Below are 20,216 nucleotides of genomic sequence, written 5' to 3' on the forward strand. Positions count from 1 at the left end.
AGAATGAATGAAAGCTAGAGGCAGCAGGATCATCCTTTCACTTATCCAAGAGACCCATCCAAGCTCTGGGGAGAGGGAGGTGAGAAGGTGACAGATGGCTTTTGTCTCTTGGCCTCCTTTGTTCACTTTGAGTCTTAACCGGGAAAAACTGTAGTGTTTTTGTATACAGTGATGTGTATCTCAGGAGTAGTTGAAAGAGAGACATAACACGGACATGCATGTGTGCATGTGGGCACACACACACACACACACACACACACACACACACACACACACACACACACACCTCTCAGCCTGTTCTTCTGGATCAAGCAGAGAGTGATGCCTGTGAGGACCACTGGTGCACATACTGCCATCCATCCTTAGTTCACAGAGGCCAATGACATTTACCACCTCTTTATGTTCTGAGCTCTAGCCAATTGCTGGAAATTCTCCAAGAAGTAGAAAACATACACCACATATTTTTCTTCCTGTCTTCTGTGACAGCCACACATATTTTAAAGATTGACTTTTATTATCTTTATTGTGTGTGTGTGTGTGTGTGTGTGTGTGTGTGTGTGTGTGTGAGTGTGAGTGTTTGTGTATGCACATGAGTAGAATTGCCTAGGGAGGCCAAAGGTGTCAGCCTCTCATGTCCCTTCCCTCACTGGAATTATAGGAGGTTGTGAGCTACCCGGTATGGGTGCTAGAAAACTAGAAGTTTTTTCTTTCTGAACAACAAACAAACAAACAAACAAACAAACAAACAGGAGACTCCATGGTGCATGGTACACTGGGAGTCTGTAGCTCCTAATCTGCTATGGGCAACAGCAGCGTAAGAGGAGACCTTAGGGACAAGGAACTGGACTGAATAAGTGGTCTCCAGGCTGCTCAGAGCCCCTATTCTTCCTCACACAGGGAAACCAGGTGAGACGCTAGGACTTCACATGTTGGAGTTCCTGTGAAGAAGCAGGGATGGGGCTGTAGAGTGAAGGAGAAGATAACAGAACGAACCCATACATGGCAAAAGGAGACTCACTCAGAGAGCAGCCTGGATAGCATCCCCTGGGTAATGCTAAGTGGCATGCACGCTAGGAATGTTACTTTGAAAGTGTTATCCCCAAAGCCAGGCATGGAGGCACATGCCTCTAATCCCAGTATGCAAGAGGTGGAGGCAGGATCAGGCCTTCAAGGCCATCCTCAGTATGAGTATGAGGTTAGCCTGGGCTACTGAAGAACTTATTTCAGTCCCACAAATCCAATCACTCTGGCTCAGTCACCTGAAGTCAGGTGACTTCTTTCTGTCCTAACAAAGTGCTAGCTTTGTTAGCTGCTGGGGACAAGAAGACAAAACTAGCCACAGCAGTGTCAAAATAACAAATGCAAAGCAAGCAACCACACATCTCGTGATAGCTCTCCCCACCTACCTCTCTACAGTGGCTTTAGGAGGAATGTGACAACATGGATTTTAGCTTTATGCTCCTGCTGCTGGGTAGTCTTTTTTTTTTTTTTTTTTTTTTTTCTAGTACCTCCCTTCTCTGACACAAAGACCTGAACACCAATTACACTTCCTTTAGCATTCTCCACTTGACAAACAGCTCTTTGGATCAATTGCAGATCGGTTTATTTTAACTGTGGCAGTACCTCTGGGTGGCAAGAGTCCGCACTACTGTTGACAGCAGCTGCCCGTCCTTGGCTGAAACTTGCATGACATACTGTGGCTGCCCATTCACTAGGCTGCCACAATCCTCCACAGTCTTCACCACAGGCGCAGCTGAGCTGGTGCAGTCTGGCAAGACTTCGGGCAGGTGACTGCAGCGGCTGGTTGTCATGGCAACAGACAGCAATTACTCTGTTAATGGCTTCCACATTCATAGAGGATTTCCATCTAAGAGAGATCAGAAAACAGTTTACTTGGCTGGATGGTTAATGGAAAATAGAGGATTATGGGCCACCAATATCAGCATGTCATTATTTAATATAAATACTAGGATAGCTTAGATGTGGCATTATTATCTTGTTACTATTTAACTCAAGCATACTTGCATACATTTGCACACACAGACTCATACATATACAGGCTACAAGAGTTATGAACACCTGCTTATGAACAAGACAGCAAGCATGTGTGCCCACATATACATTCAGGAGACCTGCTTTCCATGAGGGGATAGAATGATGGCTCTGAAGCCCAGATCTGAAGAGAAGATAAGCAATTCTCCAGCTCTGCACCAGAGATGCAATAAGTCTTTGTTGACACTCTCTAAAAGTTACTAGAGTCATTATTAAAACTGCTTGCAACTATTTTTTCTTGTAAGCAATTTATTCTCTATGCAGTTTTATTCAGAGATACTAAGATTAAAAACAGGGATAAAAAAGGAAGGGAAAGCAAAGAATTTGGGAAACATACTTCTGGAACACCATTCCATCACTTTCTAAACTTGGCCACATCTGTGTCCTGTATTGCAACGATCTACCTCAAAAGCCACAGATTAACTTCCTGTAAGAAGCTAACCCATCTGAGCCAGTCTGAAACAGTTGTCCAGGCGATGGTTAGTTTGATGAACTGTTTTGTGTTTCAAATGGGTATTATAATAAATATATTAGCATTGGCTTTTTGTTTGTGTACCACTGAGTCATGATGAAACTTGCAGGATATATTACACCTAAAGGTGACATGACTCAGTTCCACCACCCACTGTGCCCTGGTCACCTCATATTCCACATGGCTCAAGCTCAGTACATGGGATTGGTTGACAGATGGAGCTCTTGTCAACAAGAAGTCAGGGTCATCAAAGCTCAAATCCAGCTATTGCCAACTTTATCTTTCCTCTTCCAACTCAGAATAAGATACTTGGGATTCCTCCAGGGGTGGTTTCTTCTCAGATATTTTTCTCTACTTACTACATTTGACTTGATCCCTACAGGTCTGGAAAACAGGACCTTTCCCAACTTTCAAAATGATGTACATCAGGGCAAAATTACAGTGTTTTCAGATGTACTTGAGTGGACAGTTTCCCTCCTGACAGGCCCAGGTCTCACTATTTGAGATAAATGGCAATGATCCTTATCCTTGCTACTGAGGTGTGTGGCTAGCTTCCTTTTTTCTTGTTGCCTTAATCCTTCCAAGGTGTGTGTGTGTGTGTGTGTGTGTGTGTGTGTGTGTGTGTGTGTGTGTTCCTGTCTAGCAACCCCTTAGAATCTATGATGGAGAAACGTCTGTGGGTACCAACCCTTGGTCGGGGGTGATGCAGGCATGTTGGCAGTGGCTATCCATCCATGCTATTTTACAGCACTGAATATTGAAAATTTAAAGATACATAGATAGATATAGAGTATAGTTTTGTTTTTCAAAAATAGGGCTTGTTGGGGGGTCTGAGGAGATAGCTCTCTGGATAAAGTACTTGCTGTAGAAGAATGAAGACCTGAGCCCACATGCAAGCCTAGCAGATATGGTGGTTGCCTGTGATCCAGCACTCAGAAGACATAGTCAGGGGATCACTGAAGAAATCTGGCTAGTTAGGTTGACAGGAATCAGTGAGCTCTAGGCTCAGAGAGAGACCCTGTCAACTTTGGGCCTGAATGACACTCATGTGCACACCATGTACATGTGCTCATAGATGATAACATATATGCACATATAATAATAGGTTTTGTTGCTATACTGTATGTATGTATGTATGTATGTATGTATGTATGTATGTATATAATATTCTAGAAAGCATGGAGAAACTCATTTATGATCCCACCACTCAGAACCACAGAACTCTTACAGAGAAGGTACTGTTTTGGTTTTTGGGCAGAATTCACAGTGTGGAGATTGCTTGTAGCTGAACCAGGGAGACTATTTTCCTCCTTTTAAATGGAGGTACAGTAGCTTTCAGGCCAATAAACAAAAGGATGTGAAAAGATGGCCCTCTTCTAAAATGGTGCATAGCCCACTCCTCCAGCCTACCCTGACAAAACCTCACTGACATGATTTTAAATTCTCATAATGCCTCCAAACCACAAAGTGCAGCTTCTTGGCACAACTCTATTGCTTCACAAAGAAGCCATAGATGAAGAGCCAGGGGTGTGTTGGCAGGAAAAGCAGACACAGTGACCTTCTGCTGCATGGAATCATTATGTCTGGGTGCACTCCGAGAGTCTATTTTTGGCTTTTGCATAACTCCAGCCCAGCGAGTGGAGCACTCTCTCTCTATGCTTGATGAACTGGAAGGGGGCAGGGAGTGGTGCACAGTGGCCAGTGGGAGCCAGGCCTAGCCCTAGTTAGGTTACCCACTTCAGGCATGGTCATTCATTAGTAACAGAATAAGTTCTCCTGAAAGGAAGCAGTGAGTGACCTATATCCCCAACAGAATGCGTTTAAAATGTTCCAGAAGCAGTTTCTCTTGGACTTACTTTCATCTATGATTTAACTTCTGAATGATATACTCCAGTTCACATCTCACAAGCAAAGACATCTCATCAGCCACTTGATCGGCGGGTGCTCTTTGTAGTGGGTTCTGGGCACTACGTTCAACACAAAGGGCCATGGGCACCTCTACCTTGTCTCTCCTCCAAGCAGGCCTTGGCTCCTTCTCATGTACCATGTCTATAGAGCCATGCACCTCAGATCCTCTAAGCTGTCATCGAGCTTAGGAGTCAGCTGAAGAGCTATTCCAATCTAGGTCTCCTGGAAGAACAAATCAGCATGCCTGCTCTATACCACTGAATACCTTTGAGAGTAAAGACTGTCATGCTGGCAGAGAATCCCACTAGTCCTAAAGAGACTATTCTTTGGATTAAAACTGGGGTGGGAGGGATCACACAGAGCATGAATGTGCTTGATCACAGTGGAGACGGTGGAGTTGGTTCCAGCCCCAGATGAATGGATCCAATCATTTACTCATGCAGAGGAGGAAGGAAGATAGCACGTTGTGCCCTGATCTCAGGAAGGAGGATGCTTGTGGATTCAGATGAGGCATGGGTGGGCAGGAGTGGGCCTGCAGGCTGTATGCACCAACTGGCATGTGTATGTTGCACCTGGGGCAGTGACAAATGGCCCAGGGCTTTTCTCTGTCTTGGTTGGGGACTCTTGGGAGAACAGCAGGCTCTTGCCTTGGCTGCTCAAAGGAGTCGAGCTGTGGGTTTGCAGCTAGCACTGGTCTTTACTGACCTTTCTGCAAAATCTCAAGCGCTGTCTGACTGCTTTCTTAGCAGTGCTCGTGCACTTCTCTATGGGGAAGGAAGGTAGCTCCCAAGCCCACCTGAGAATTTTCATGTCTACAGTGCAGGGAAAGTATATGTAAACTTGAAGTCTCAAGCTGCACTGGTAGGATGGGTCCTTTGTTGGCTGGGTTTGACACAACATACAATGTCATTCTCAGACTGAGAATGAAGGATGATTTGGTACTGGACAAACTCAGCTGTACACAGTGGGAAGAGTGGGTGTAGGTGGATAAGGGGGAGACAGTGAAAACGGACCAGGAGGCTAAGTAAATGAAAGCCTGATTAGAGAATTGTTAAAATAAAAAGGCTTGTCTGTTAAAACTGTGACCCTTGCAAAGGACAGAGTACAGGTTTTACAAAAGCAGGAGCCCCAACCAGGCTGCAGCTAATCATTGCCGGGTTTCTGGAACAGTGTGCCACTGGTAAGTGATTTCCATGGGAACGTGGCTGGCATCATGAAGATGCAGGCTCAGGGCGTGGGGGAAGGGAAGCTTTCAGAAAGCACACCCAGACTCACCTCTCCAACCCAGTGCCTCAGCCTCTGGAGGGCTACATGCTGATCACAAAGAAAAACACTCCCCACCCCAAAAAAAAAAAAAAATCCCATCTCTGTTCTCAGAGGCACGACATTCAGTTGGAGTATCCAATATGACATAATGTCACCTTCAATGGATTGGGCTGTATTATCCTAGTGAGTGGTGCAGCTCGGGTATGTGCAACCTGCTACCCAGGCCACGTGTGGACCCAAGGTGCACCACTCATTAGGATAAATGATGAAGACAAGACAGTCTTTTAGACATCTCTGGACTCTGCTGAATATCTGAATGTTGAGTATTCTTGTTTCCTGAGCCACCTCACCTGGTGGTTTGTGAAGCCTGAAAGTAATCAGTCAATTTTACATTTCTATTACACCATACTTGAGATTGGGTAGTTTGTAAGTTTGTTTATTAAGATCATAATTTGGAAGCTAAGACTCCAACAGCATGGCACTAACTACAATGATGGCCTCCCTGACTGCATGATAGCATGGTGGAAGTTTTCTAAGAGGAGAGGTACACAAGGAGATAGCAAACTTTAGGTCTTTCACAGGGTAAGTGCTTTTAAAACACAAAGCAAAAATCCTTGCACTCAGAGTGGGGACATGGTTCAGAGGGTAAAAGTGCTTGCTAAGCAATCCTCATGGCCTGATCTCAGAACCACAGGAAACCTCAATGCAGTGGTGTATATCTATAGTCCCATCACTACTCTGGCAAGATGGGAGACAGGAAAGAGACTTGCCCAGAAGCTCCAACGCCAGCTAGCCTTGGTTTATGTGTAGCAACATAGGTAACAAGAGAGATCCCAAACAAGGTGGAAGAAACCAACTTCTGTGAAGTTATCCTCTGACCTCTACATGTGCCTCCATACACACATGTGCCTGTACACATACCGGTACACAACACAACACACACACACACACACACACACACACACACACACACACACACACACACACAAGGCCATGGCATATGTATGGAGGTCAGAAGACAACTTGCAGGAATTGGTTCTCTCTTTCATCCATGAGAATCCTGGGGAACTTGAATCATTGGTAGCAGGCACCTTAATCCCTCTAAGCCAGTGGTTCTCAACCTTCCTAATGTTGCCACCCTTTAATACAGTTCTTATGTTGTGGTGATCCCCAACCATAACATTATTTTCATTGCTACTTCAGAACTATAATTTTGCTACTGTTAATGAATTGTAATTTAAATATCTGAAATGCATGATATCTGATATGTGACCCATGTGAAAGGGTTATTTGATCCCCAAAGGAGATGTGGCCCACAGGTTGAGAACTGTTGCTCTAAGCCATCTTCTAGCCCTAGGTTCTACTTCTTTAATGTTCAACCATCCCACCATCATTGCAACACTGAGGGCCAAGCTTCTCCTAACATATGATCTTTTGGGGTACAAACTATATGCAGATAATAGTACAAGATAAGAACATGCTTTTAGAGTTGGGATATAGAGAGAAACTCAGTGGTTAAGAGCACTCCCTGTCCTTCCAGAGGATCCAGATTCATTTTCCAGCATCTACATGGCACCTTACAACTATCTATAACTCCAGTTCCAAGAGTTCCAAGAGATCTGATACCCTTTTTTGACTTCCTTAGACATGAGGCACACATGGAGTACATAGATATATATGTAGGCGAAATACCAATACACACAAAATAAAAAATCTTAAAAAAAAAGACAGAGTAAAAAGTTAGACAAAATTAATAAAGTTGAGACATACTATATTCCCATAATTTATTTTGATCTGTGCTAACCTTAATTCCTATTATTTTTCTAGCCTGGACTGCAACCTATTTTGTGCCATATTTTTGCACTATACTTGAACTCTGGCACAGTGCCACTCCATATGTTGGCCAGGGAACCTTGCCCGTGTTCACTGACCATGTAGTGATGAAAATGTAACGATATCTGATCAACACTGCTATGATATTGGAGATATTGGGTCTACTTGCTATAGCAACCTCTTACTTCTACCTTAACTAATCTAGTTGTAAGAATGAACTAAAAAAACAAAGCATAAGCCTCTCCTGAGTTCCTTTGCTGGCCTGATTGTACCAGAACTGAATTTGTAGTACAAAGTCTCGTGGGCACAGGTTGAGAAGCAGGAGAAGTCTGTTCAACTGACATCTCTGGGTTTCTAATTTACCCACAAGTTTTAAAGGTGGGATCACAAGCCTAAGAATGCGAGTTCTGGCTATCATGAAGCTATGTGTGAGAGTTGCCTCAGTTGTCGAGAGCCAGAGTAGGACTTCACAGCCAACCTTAATGCCCAGTTGCAGAAGTTTTAAGAAGTAATAAGCTACAGCAATGGCTCCTGAAAGGACTGGCTAGTTACTAGTCAATGGGCATCAAGTCAAGCAAGATGAATGTACCCCAAAGATCTGCTCTGTGATTCTGTAATCACAGTTAACAATAAAGTATTAAACACTTAAAAGTTGTTAGGTGTCCAGGTCCCATGTTTATATTTTGTTACCAAAATGAAGTACAAAGAGAGGTAGGAGTTATAGGTACAAACTTGTTCTGGAAGGGCCTTGGGTCACCTTCACAACCACTCATTCGCTCTTCCAGCTAAGTAAATCTTTAAATAGTTTTTGAGGATGTGTTAGCTAGTCCTAGGAAGTTTCTGGTACTGTAGGGTGCAGCTATCTCAAATCATACTTAACATTTCCCAAAGAAAAGTGCGGGGAACCAAATGTTCTGGAGCCCCAGGCCTCTTCCAGGTTGCTAAGATCAGTACCTTCTTATTGCTATCTGTGTCCTTGATTGTTCAAGGGACCCTGATGCCCTGAATTTCAGGAGAAAGACATTACAGAACTAGGGAATGGCTGGACATCTTCTTGTTTGCAGAGTTCCATGTGACCAGCACTGGTCCAGGACTCAGAAGCCTGACTTCAACTTCTCTTCATGCACTTGCTTCAGAAAGGAGATGTAAAGTATCTCCTAGCTTTCTTCAAGGATGATACTCAAGGAGCATCACCTCCTCTAATGAGACAAATGAGGGAGCAATGCAGGGCAATTGGTGGTTGAAATGAGAAAGCAGCAATACTGGTCTGTCTGTGGATTTCCCTTCTGAGGTTTAGCTGGGCAGATTGGATTCTAAGAGAAGTCCCTGAGAATAAAAATGCTCTTTGATGGAACATTTCCTTGACTTCCCAGGCATGTTAAAAGCAGACATTGCACTGCATGGCTGATGAACTTAGACTATCTTGAATGTTCAGAGCAAATAAGGGGAGGCAGAAAATCACAGTGCCCTTCCTTTCCAACGAAAACGCAGCAAATGACTAATTTCAAAACCATTAACGCGTAAAAGCTGCATATTTCTTCTGAGAACGGGACACAAAGGCTCTCCAAGGAGATTGCTGGGACACGATTACCAGCAACATTGAAGTTTTCAAAAACACGCCAAGGAGGCCATTCACTACGCATGTGGAGCCATAAAGTAGCTGCTTCATTACTTAAATGGCTATGGCAGGGCTGTGCTTACAGACTCATGCTTCCAAATTATACATTTCTTTCTGGATGCTTCACCGACCTCATTATGTAGAACACAGAGTATGTCATTCCAAATAAAGTGACCATCCAAGTTTTAATAAACCTGTCTGTCAGGCACTTGATGAGTCTGTAGAGGGAAACACTGGTTGACCCAGTCAGCGAAACAAAACAAAACAAAACAAAACAAAACCCCCAAAACGAGACAAAACAAAATAAAACAAAGCAACCCCTCCACCCTTTTCTGTTTCATTATTTTCTGTATGTGCATGTTGTCACACATACAGAGTATAGTAAGCAAGTGAATTGCTCGTTCCTAAGTATGATGAAGGTTTTGACTGGGGGGGGGTTGGGTAATGGTATTTTCTTGAAGAATGTGTATATTATCAGTGATGAGCTTCAGGGATGAAAAGTATCCATAGAGCAGCATAAGGGAAGCCGGCACAGTAGGAATTCTGATAACACATTCCTGGTGCACTGTGTTAAAGTTATACTCAGAGTTATTTATCATTTCTTGTCCATGTAATTAATTCTGATTTGTAGGCACAAGAAGTATCAGAAGCATCAGACAAGCCTTATTTTTCTCATTAAAAATGACTATATTTTCTCTTCACTCAGGTAAAAACCTCCTCATTCTGCTGAAGGCAAATAAAGCACCAATTATCATATTTATACATATTTTTCCCCGAAGAAGTACTCATGAAATTAATTCAGATTTTGGAGGCTATCCATTTTTTCCATTTAATTTTAATTAGATAGATGAAAATGGCAATTAAAAAAAGCCCATAACAACCCCGTGTGTTCAAAGATCCAGTGACAGCTGAATTACACTTGTAAATAACAACTGGCTCCCACACTCAGGGCCCCCCACCGAGCTGAGGAGGAGGTGGGACTCTGCAGATGAGTTTTGAGGGCAGGTCAGAAAGTTTAAAAACACCACATTAGAAAACAGTAAGGGGGACAGACAGAACACAGAGAGATGCTTATATGATGTCTCTTGGAAAGGAAATATACAAGCATAGTATATAATTTTCAAGTGACTCTCAGAGTGCCTGGTGCCAACCAAACACACTCCCTGTCCATGCATGAGGGAAGGGAGGTAGAGGAAGGTGAGCTGGCAAGAAACGAAACTCCTTAGTAACAAGGAAGCTAAACACACTCTACAGGAGAAGCTCCTAATTTGTTGTTAGATTCATGCCGGTGGTCTATCAGCATGCAAGTGAGCGCCTGGCATTGAGGAAGTCCATCTGGGGCTGGTCCTCAAGCTGTCCTCGCCTTGCTATCCTCAAGCAACCCAGCATTAGCTGTGCAGACATGCCAGCTTTTCACTTGAGCCTCCTGTGCTTCCCGGTAGGGCTGACTACTGGCTTATGTTAAGCAAGGGTTGCGTGAAGTCTTTCCTTTCCCCTGGTGCACTGAGGCCATGGAGAAGTCTGTTTCTTGACTCTTCACAGGTCCAAGGTTCTGTGTTCCACTGGAGGTGGGTGGCTGATGATCCGTGAGGATCAAGCAAGACATTTGGTGTCCTGCCTCCTGTGCACATAATGATCTCTATAGTTACTCAGCTTGCCCAGAAGAATAAGGAGAGTGCAGAATGAAGACCTGTTTGGATTTTGCTTTTAGGCCCCGCCTTTAGCATTATAGAGATGGGCTCTCCTACTATATGCTTCATATGAACAAGAGTCCTCAAAACACTAAGTTTCATACGTGGTCAATAGACGTGAATCTGACTAGGTCTCCAGCTGCCTCTGGTGTGTGTGTGTGTGTGTGTGTGTGTGTGTGTGTGTGTGTGTGTGTGTGTATGTACATCAAGGCATCTGCTTTGACAGCTTTTATAAACATAAGGGAAAAAAATCACATAAATACCTCAGGGAATTGCTTTTCTTGGTCATAGACACTGCTCTCTGCCTCTCCTCTCCCACAATTCACCAGTACTCTTTTGAGGGGTAGGCAGGGTTTTGCTATGTATCTCAGGCTGGTCTCAAACTTACGATCCTCCTGCCTTACCATACCCAGTGTTGGGATTGTGGGCATATGTCTCACATCCGTTGGACTCATAGACTCTTTTCTACTGGTTCTTTAAACTGGCCCCATTAAAAAGAAATAAGATAAAAACAAGCACAAGTGAAGTAACAAACAGTCAAAGGATGCAGCCACCCGAGGTCACTTTATCACTTAATCACTTTGGTTTCCATCCTGGATTCTTGTGAAGCATGAAATTGGCCAATACAGTCTCTTCCTTGATTTTGGAACTTATTTCATGCCTACTTCGATGTAAAGCATTTGCAAATCTTTCCCCAGTCACTATTCTTTCCAGTGAGCTCTCCAGCCTGTCCTTTGCTGGCACCTGGCTAGCTGTCCCTGAATGCCATCCCTTGACCTAGGAGCCGGGTCTTTTTCCATGTGAGGCTGGGTCTGCATTCTCCCAGATCTTCCACAGAAGTCACCCATTGAATCCTGGTAGAAGCGCCCTAGTGCACTGTCAGCTTACAGGGGGGGGGGCTGTCACCCACCAGAAGATCCCCTAAAGCCCTACAGTTCCACAGAGGAAAGGTCCTGAGTCAAACATCTGGCCTGGCCCTTTCTCTCTATATTTAGCACTATTAAAATTAATGACTAAGGCTTCTTTTCAGCCAGTTTGATAGAAAGTGAAATAACTTTATATTGATACTGAACTAAGTAATCATCCCAAACAAAACTAAATAATGCACAGAGGCCCACATTTTAAAATATGTATCCAAAAACAGACAGAAAAATCGCATTATTAATGGCAACAGTGTGAGCATATTTTTCTACGTTCATAACACTATTCATTTTCCTTTTTCTAAGTGCTTAATAAATACTGCAGGTCTTTACTGCCTTCTAGGGAGAAAATAACAGCCATGCCCCCACAGAGCTCATTCATTTGCTTTATGGGCTAAAAAAAAAAAAAAAAAAAAAAAATCTCTGGTGTGTCACAAATTAACACAATGTTCCTGAGGACAGTGTTTTATTCTTGAGTCTCCAATTTCGCTAATAAATGTGAAAAACACATGTAGTCAGATAAATCTCCAGGGACCAGCCACTGTCGATGCTGAAGAATAGAAAGTTATTCCAGCTAAGATCAGCACTAACACCTGCGGCAGGTGCCCAAATTCTGCTCCACCTGCCTGGCGGGAAACAATGAAGTGCTTTGTAGTGAAGACCCCCAAATGAGTTTATTTAAATTTATTTTTAATAAAGATGTTAAAAACAATAAAAACATAACATCGCCTAATCATTACATAATAACTTTTATCAAAGTCATAGGTCCTAATTTGTCTATAGGTAATGTGACCCCTACAGTCACCCTCGGAAATATTTCAAGTTTTTAAGATTTTTATCATGAAAATATTGACTAAATAGAGCATTACAGCAAACCCATAGATACCACATTATTTCAATGTAAAAAGTAACCAGACCTTTGCAACTCTCATTTTGCCTTTCCTCCCTCCTCTCTCTCTCTCCTTTTCTACTCTACTTCTTTCCCTCCCCCTCCCCTTCATAGCAAATTCCAGAAGTCATGTCATCCTTCAGTATGCTTCTAAAAATATGAGCATTTCTTATTTCACCCCAGAGTAATTGTGACTAACAAACTTTACAATAAATTTGCGATTATGCAATATTTATAACATATTCAAATTTCTCCAACTACTTTGAAAAAAATATTCTTTATGACAGGTTTTTAAAGATGATTCAAACAACGTGTACAAATCAAATTGTGTGTGTGTGTGTGTGTCTATTTGCCATGGCAAGCACGTGGAGGTCAGAGGACAGCCTGCAAAAGACAAAAGACAGCTCCCTCCTCTCACCATGTGGGTCCTGACAATTGAACTCAGGCTGGTAAGCTTGGCAGCTAATTCATTCCCCCCTGAATCATCTCACTGGCTCCTTCTTCCCTTTGCTGGGAATTTTTATATGTCCTCTCCAAAGCCCTATCTCAACTTACACTTTCTTTATTTCTGCTTTGTCTTATGTTATCTTTGGCTTGTTCTAGCTTCTTTATTTTCTGGAAACACACGACTCAGCTTAGTTTCAGGTTCAACTCTCAGTTGATAAGAGCTTCTAGTGGGTTCAAGAAAGATCCCAGTTTGGGCATTTTTTTTTTTTTAAAGAGGTAATGATTCTACCCATTAGTGACATGTACCTAAGTTATTTCAATTGTGGACTACAGAAATCCTTTTTTCCTTCAGTTATACATCCCTTTTCCAGTTAGTAGCTGGAATTCTTTTGCAACGAAGAACTTTTCTTCATCAACCAATGTGACATAATTATCTTGAATTACAATTTATACACAGAAGGAAGGATTCTTGTGCAATTCTTTCTTATGACTCTCAGTCTTCAAACTGAAGAACTGGTGTCTTCCTGTAGGGATTGGTGACATCCTATAGTAACTGAGTTATTTTGTTTAGTTTATATTTATTATTATTATTATTTGGTTTTTCGAGACAGGGTTTTTCTGTGTAACTTTGGACTTTGTCCTGGAACTCTCTCGAGGATGGTCTTGAATCTATAGAGGTCTGCCTACCTGAGCCTCCGAAGTGCTGGGATTAAAGGTGTGCACCACCACCACCACCTGGCTAGTTTATATTATTCTTAAAGGGATCATTTGTCTACAGTGAAATAAAGAATCAGATCATTACATAGTAACAAGCTCTTCACTTTGAATGAAGAGAACAGGCTTGCTGAGCAAGTCTGATAACTTCCATCCCTTCATGTCTGAATTCCCAGAACTATAAGGAGGAAGGTGTAGACAGGAGAGTCCTCCAGAAACTCTTAGGCCAGCTACTATGGAACATGTAACAGCTCAAATAAGATGGCAGACAAGGACTGACACACAAGGCTGTCTTCTGACCTCTACATGAATGTCAAGGCATGTGCATGCCTTCATACACAAACACTAAAACATGTGAACATACAAACAAGAATGAGAAGAAACAGACTTGTGGCTTTATCGATGTAAAATAAACTAGGAGCCTGGTCTCATCATATCATGGCACTGTAGGCTGGAGGTCTATATATAGTTTCCTTTGCTTACTTTGGCATCCAAGACTATTTTCCTTGTGGTTGCTGTTGTCTTCTCTCAGGTCCCATACTCTTTGTAGACAGAGGCCTTATGAATTTACTTCTTCTTCAGGAATAGTGAGACCAACCCTAAAATAGCTTTTCTTTTCCTTGCTATTCTACCTATCATTGGTGTCTCTTGTCCCTGAAGGCCAGTACTATCTGAATATTTATTATATACACCTGGAGGCACTCCAAGCCCATGGATATCATTGGGATTAGTGGAGGCCACTTTGCTTGAGTATTTAGACTTTGTGATCATGCCCAATGAAGCTTGCAGGTGACAATACCTTGGCCAGTGCCATGCTGGTTAACACATTAACATGCTGGGCAAGCTCCACCAGGGGAAAAAAAATCTGCACATGTCTGAGACACATTTCCCTTCTCTTCTAACAAGAGTGAAAATGCTTATCCCCCACAGAGGCATCCATACATTTTTTAAAACCATGGTTGACAAGTATCTGTAAGGTAGGAACACAGGGTCTTTCTTTTCTGTTCTCTTAGTGAAAGCTTTTGTTTTTTGTTGTTGTTGGGTTTTTTTTTGTTTTTTGTTTTCCCTATTATCTCCTTGTTTTACTGACAGGCACCTGTCAGTTAGACATTAAGACCATGATAATTGGAAGATAATATGCTGGCTCTGTCCATACAGCACAAGAAGTATTTATGAAAACCTTGTATTTTGGGAAACACTCAAGTGCCCATTGGCATTTCCAGTTAGTTGGAACTGAATGTAGGCTAGCAAAGCAGTGACAGGAGGAATAAGAGTGTGGAATCAGACTCACTGCCTACATGTCCCTGTAGACACTACTGTGAGCTCTGCCGCTCCATGGGTGGGGCGGGGGGACACACTAGCGTACATTCCAAGAAGGTGGGGCCGGATGGAGGAGTGTTTTCCTAGCTTCAGTGGAACTCGCTAAGAGCTGTTGAACTAAGAAGAGGCAAGACACAGCTTGCCTCTGTAAGTGAAGGCTTTGCACACCTTACAAAAAGGCTCATGCGTTCAGAGGTGAAAGAGAAATGTGAACTTGAAATGAACTAACAAAAGCAGTCTGCTGCTGCTGAGAAGAGTCTAGCCAATGGCTCTGATTGGAGAGTAATGCTGTACCTCAGTGTTTACATCTCCACATGGATCTGCTTTAAGGCTATGCTCATGCTACTGTTAACCATAAATTCTTAAGCATCATAGATTTAACCACAGACCGTGGGGACTGACTGAAGTATAATCCCTATTGCAAAATTCCAATATGGGCACATGGGAGGGAAGCAGGTGTCAGTGGTTAGGTGGTTGGCACAATCAACTTGACTAACACAGAATCCAGAAAACACAAGCTGCACAAGCAAGGAGGAGTACATACCTACCCCCCTTTTTCTTTCATATTTTGGACAGGGTCTTACTATGTAGCCCAGGATAGCTTTGAACTCAAGATCTTTCTTCCTCAGCTTCCAGAGTGCTGGAACTCCAAGTGTGTCACCACACCCAGGTACAATTTCCCCCTTTGACATATCAAGGAAAGGTTACCTGGTATAATGATTTGACATGTGTGTCTGCAGGTTAGACACTGGGTTTGGGTCCCTTTGCTCTTCCATTTATCAGTTATTTCTCTGCAAGCTGGGGACAAAATGGTGGCCATCACATGTGTTTGAAGATGAAGTGAAAAACTGTGTATGAGGTACCTAGCACAGAGGTTGGCACAACAGCAAATGCTGATGGCTGTGATTACTGTAAAAGGGCCACCTAACATCAAGTATCTCTAGGGGATTCACTTGTCTTCGGTATTTCTGTTTGAGCCAACACACATATCCTGTCTGCTGACATTCATTAATATGGAATGCAAAACAGTACTTCTAGAGGCAAAGTGGATAAAGAGAGAAAAATGTAGTTGGGAATGAGGCAAATGGGTCTTTTGACACCAGGTAGTAGGGCTCAATTATTTCACTCCTTGATACATTGGAGAAAAGGGAGAGTGTCCTTGCCATGAGTATTTAAAGGGACTCACTTGAGTAGGTTCAGGGTGAATGCTTGCTCTCTTTACAATTAGAATGGCTGAGAAACCCTGTCACTAGATGGTATGATTTTGGGCTGGGGAGGCCCAGACAGAACATGCCAGGGAAACATCTGGGTAAGACCAAATGCACATAATCGAGACGCACGAGAAACTTAAGAACGCTGGGTGTTGGGAAGGTGAGATGTGCCGAGAATATTCCCTGACAATGTAAATGTCACCACAGCATAGGAACTTTCCCTTTGGTTAAGCCCTTGGGTAATAAATAGGAGGCTCTGGGAAGAGCCAGATGGGTCACTGTAGTGCTTGGCACCTGTGTACCATTTTGACTTCAGACTGAGCTAGCCACTCTGAAGCACCCAGTGCAGACACACAAGAACATGTGGTCTTATTCTTTCCAGGGAGGATGTATCTGCACTTTTCTGACAACAAAGGAGAAAGGGAAACTGAATTCAGACCTGCACTCCGACCCACCGATCCTAGCTAGCATTTCTATAAGTGGGGTACACCCTTTACCCTGTTTGCACAGTGCTTGTGCAGGCCTACTTACATGTTTACTAGGTATACTAGAGAGGAATGTATAGCTTCAAGAAACAAAATAGGGGCCTTTGTAACCCTTGGATCTGGGTCATAAGAATATGTACTCTCTAAGAAGACTGGACTACACTTTATCATGATTCTTTAAGTTCTACTTTTAAGGCGACACAAGATATGTGACCAAAGGTAACACACAGCAGTGAGTATGCATACAGCGGTCCTTGCTTGGCTGATTCTTCAAGCTCCATCTATCCGTAAACCGGACTCATTCCTCAAATTTACAAACGATGATCACCGTGGCAAATCCAGTAACGTAATTTTCTGCTGTAAACATGGCATTCTCTTCAGCATCTTTTTACAGCCCTTAAGTGGTTCTGATGTACATGGAACTAAAAGCTTGGAGAATTAAAAATTATACAAATAAGGAAAACGAGTTCCTAGGTGAATTACCCATTACTGTGGTGGTTTTGGAATATTTTCATTAAAAAGAGTAAAAAGGCTATCTAAAGATGTTTGTGTATCTACAGATGATTGTGAAGTCATTTTCTTTATTTCTTTCTAACTCCCATAAGCCTCTTTTATTAGTTGTGAGGAAAAAGCTCCAATCTGCTTCAGTAAACTACATTAGTTTTTAAACTACAGAATCGTTCCTGGTTTCCTTACACGAGCAATCTTTTTAATGGCAACACAGTGATTGGGAAGACGGCACTAAAAGGCAGATTTCACTGGACTTTTCTTCATCTGATAGGTCCATTCTATCCCCTTTTCTTATTATATTAAGACCTATTGCTTTTTTTTTTTTTTTTTTTTTTACAAGTGCCTGACATACAATGGGCACTTAAAGGTACTTGCTGACTCAACAAATGAACAGATGAATTCACAATCTTAATAACAAATTTTGTTGTCATATAGTCATACGGGTGACACAGTCTTCCTACTTTGGTTTACGACTTTTCTGACAACCTTAACACATTCTTGTATCCCTTCTTCTATCTGAGGGTTGTCTTATTTCTCTCTTGAACTTTGCATGGCTTTTGTATTCATTTGCATATTGGTATTTGTTCACTGAAGAAAATGAGTAGGCAGGTCACGAATTTAAACTCAACATAGTAATGGGTGGAATATCTAAAATAATTTTTTTATCCCCACTTACACAGTCTCCTTAAGTTGGCATGAAAAGAAATTTTTGACAAAAAACAAAAGAATGCAGAGTTTGTGGCTCATGTCTGTAATACCAGCACTCTGGAACCCGAGGCAGGAATATTATGAACTTGAGGCCAACTTTTTTAAATTAATTTTTAAATTTAAATAAAAAACAATCTTATTTCACATATAAATCCCAGTTCCTTCTCCCTCCCATCCTACCATTCCCCCAACCATCTCCCCATCCCAACCCCCATCCACTCCTCAGAGAGGGCGAGACCTCCCATGGAGGATTATCAAAGTCTGCCAAATCATTTGGGTAGGACCAAGGCCCTTCCCCTGTATCTAGGCTGAGAGAGTATCCCTCCATAGGGAATGGGCTCCAAAAGCCCATTCATGCACTAGAGATAAATATTGGTTCCATTACCAGTGGCTCTATAGACTGCCCAAATCCCCCAACTGACATCCACGTGCAGGAGGCCTAGCTCTGCCTTATGCAGGTTCCCCAGTTGTCAGTCTGGAGTCTGTGAGCTCCTACTTGCTTGGGTCAGCTGTTTCTGTGGTTTTCCTCAGCATGATCTTGACCCCTTTACTCATCACTCCTTCCTCTCTACAACTGGTTTCCAGGAGTTCGGCTCAGTGTTTAGCTGTGAATCTCTGCTTCTGTTTCCATCAGCTACTGGATGAAGGCTCTATGATGACATTTAAGATAGTCATCAATCTCATTATAGGAAAAGGGCAGATAAGGTAGTCTTTCCACTATTGCTTAGATTCTTAGTTGGGGCCATCCTTGCGTATTCCTGGGAATTTCCCTAGTGCTTGGTTTCTAGTTTCCAGTTAAGCCCATAACTTGAAACCAACTTTTGCTATACAGTGAAATCCAAGCAGGCAGGCAGGCAGGCAGGCAGGCAGGCAGGCAGGCAGGCAGGTAGCCAGCCAGCCAGCCAGCCAGCCAGCCAGCCAACCAACCAGCCAGCCAACCAACCAACCAACCAACCAACCAACCAACCAACCAACCAACCAACCAATCAACCAACCACTTACCAACCAAACATGTAGATAAAGAACCAGAACATTTCAGAGGTAAAGAAATCTCCATTTCCTCACCAACTCGGAATACTGCTATAGTACAGAAAAGGGGACTGCCATGTGCTAAATAAGACCATCTTACCCAGGTCTTTTGCTGTGTGAGATGCAGTGTGAGCATAGGGGAGTGGTGGTGTTTCCTAGATTGGAACTCAAGGTTACATTCTCCCACCAGGGACAGAATGGCTGGGGAGAGTTGGAATGGCACCACAACTGCCACCCTTGGAAATACTATTTGTGATTGGGCTTTTATGAGCTGGTTTTAGTATCTAACCACCACATAAGCCAGTCTCTTTGTTGTATCATACAGTGCCTGGTAGTGTCGGAAGGCCTGTATTCTACTTCTGAATGATGGACAGTGGACGTGGCAAAAACCACAGAAGACATCGACCGTCATAAACTACTATTTCAAATAGTCACCTGTAACTGTAGGCTGGAAGGGACAGCAGACAAAGGTAGCACAGTGCTGTGATAATATCACGTGTCATCTTGACAGGGCCACAGGTGCTCAAATGTTTGATTAAACATTATCCCGGGTATTTCCGTGATGATGGTTTCTTTCTGGACGAGTTTAAAGTTTAAGTTAATAGACAGATCACTACCCTTAATGTGGAAATTTAGAGGCCAGAATAAAACAAAACCACGGGAGCTCCCTGAAGAAGATGGAACTCTACCTCGCTGCCTGCTTTCTACATGGACAGAAGCCATTTTCTGCCCTTGAGCATGAAGACAACACTGCCTGTTCTTATGTCTTCAGCCGGCTAGATTTCAGACTAATGACATCATTGGCTTCTTGGTGGTTCCAAGGGTTCTTCTCACACAGAGAAACTGTCCAGAGGTATGCATCAATAGTCTTGGGATTTTAAGACAGTGTTTGAGGCCTTTTTTAAGAGAAATTTATTGTAAAATCATATTCATAAATACAGAGTTATGAATAATCAGTAGTTCCTCTTCATACCCTGCAGTATTTTTTTTTAATAGCATGATGTGTCATAACTGCCCAACAGTTGGGTAAAGGTTAAACAGAGTACCTCCATGTCATGGATTATAAGTGGGACCATTGGCATGACTTTATTATAAATGTTTAATGGTACTAGGAAATAAAATATAAGACTATGTAAGAAAAAG

General features: G+C 42.6%; 1 protein-coding gene across 1 annotated transcript in view; it reads right to left on the reverse strand.

Annotated features, from left to right (window-relative positions):
* Marchf3 (membrane associated ring-CH-type finger 3) overlaps positions 1-20,216 on the reverse strand; it is a 140,199-nt gene that overhangs the window by 35,191 nt on the left and 84,792 nt on the right. The window contains exon 2 of the mRNA XM_051200879.1: positions 1,624-1,867. Coding sequence (XP_051056836.1) covers positions 1,624-1,811 — 188 coding nt within the window. The 5' untranslated portion in view covers positions 1,812-1,867. The remainder of the gene's footprint in view (positions 1-1,623; positions 1,868-20,216) is intronic.

The sequence above is a fragment of the Phodopus roborovskii genome, unplaced genomic scaffold (assembly GCF_943737965.1).
Source record: "Phodopus roborovskii unplaced genomic scaffold, PHOROB, whole genome shotgun sequence".
In the NCBI taxonomy this organism is placed as follows: Eukaryota; Metazoa; Chordata; class Mammalia; order Rodentia; family Cricetidae; genus Phodopus; species Phodopus roborovskii.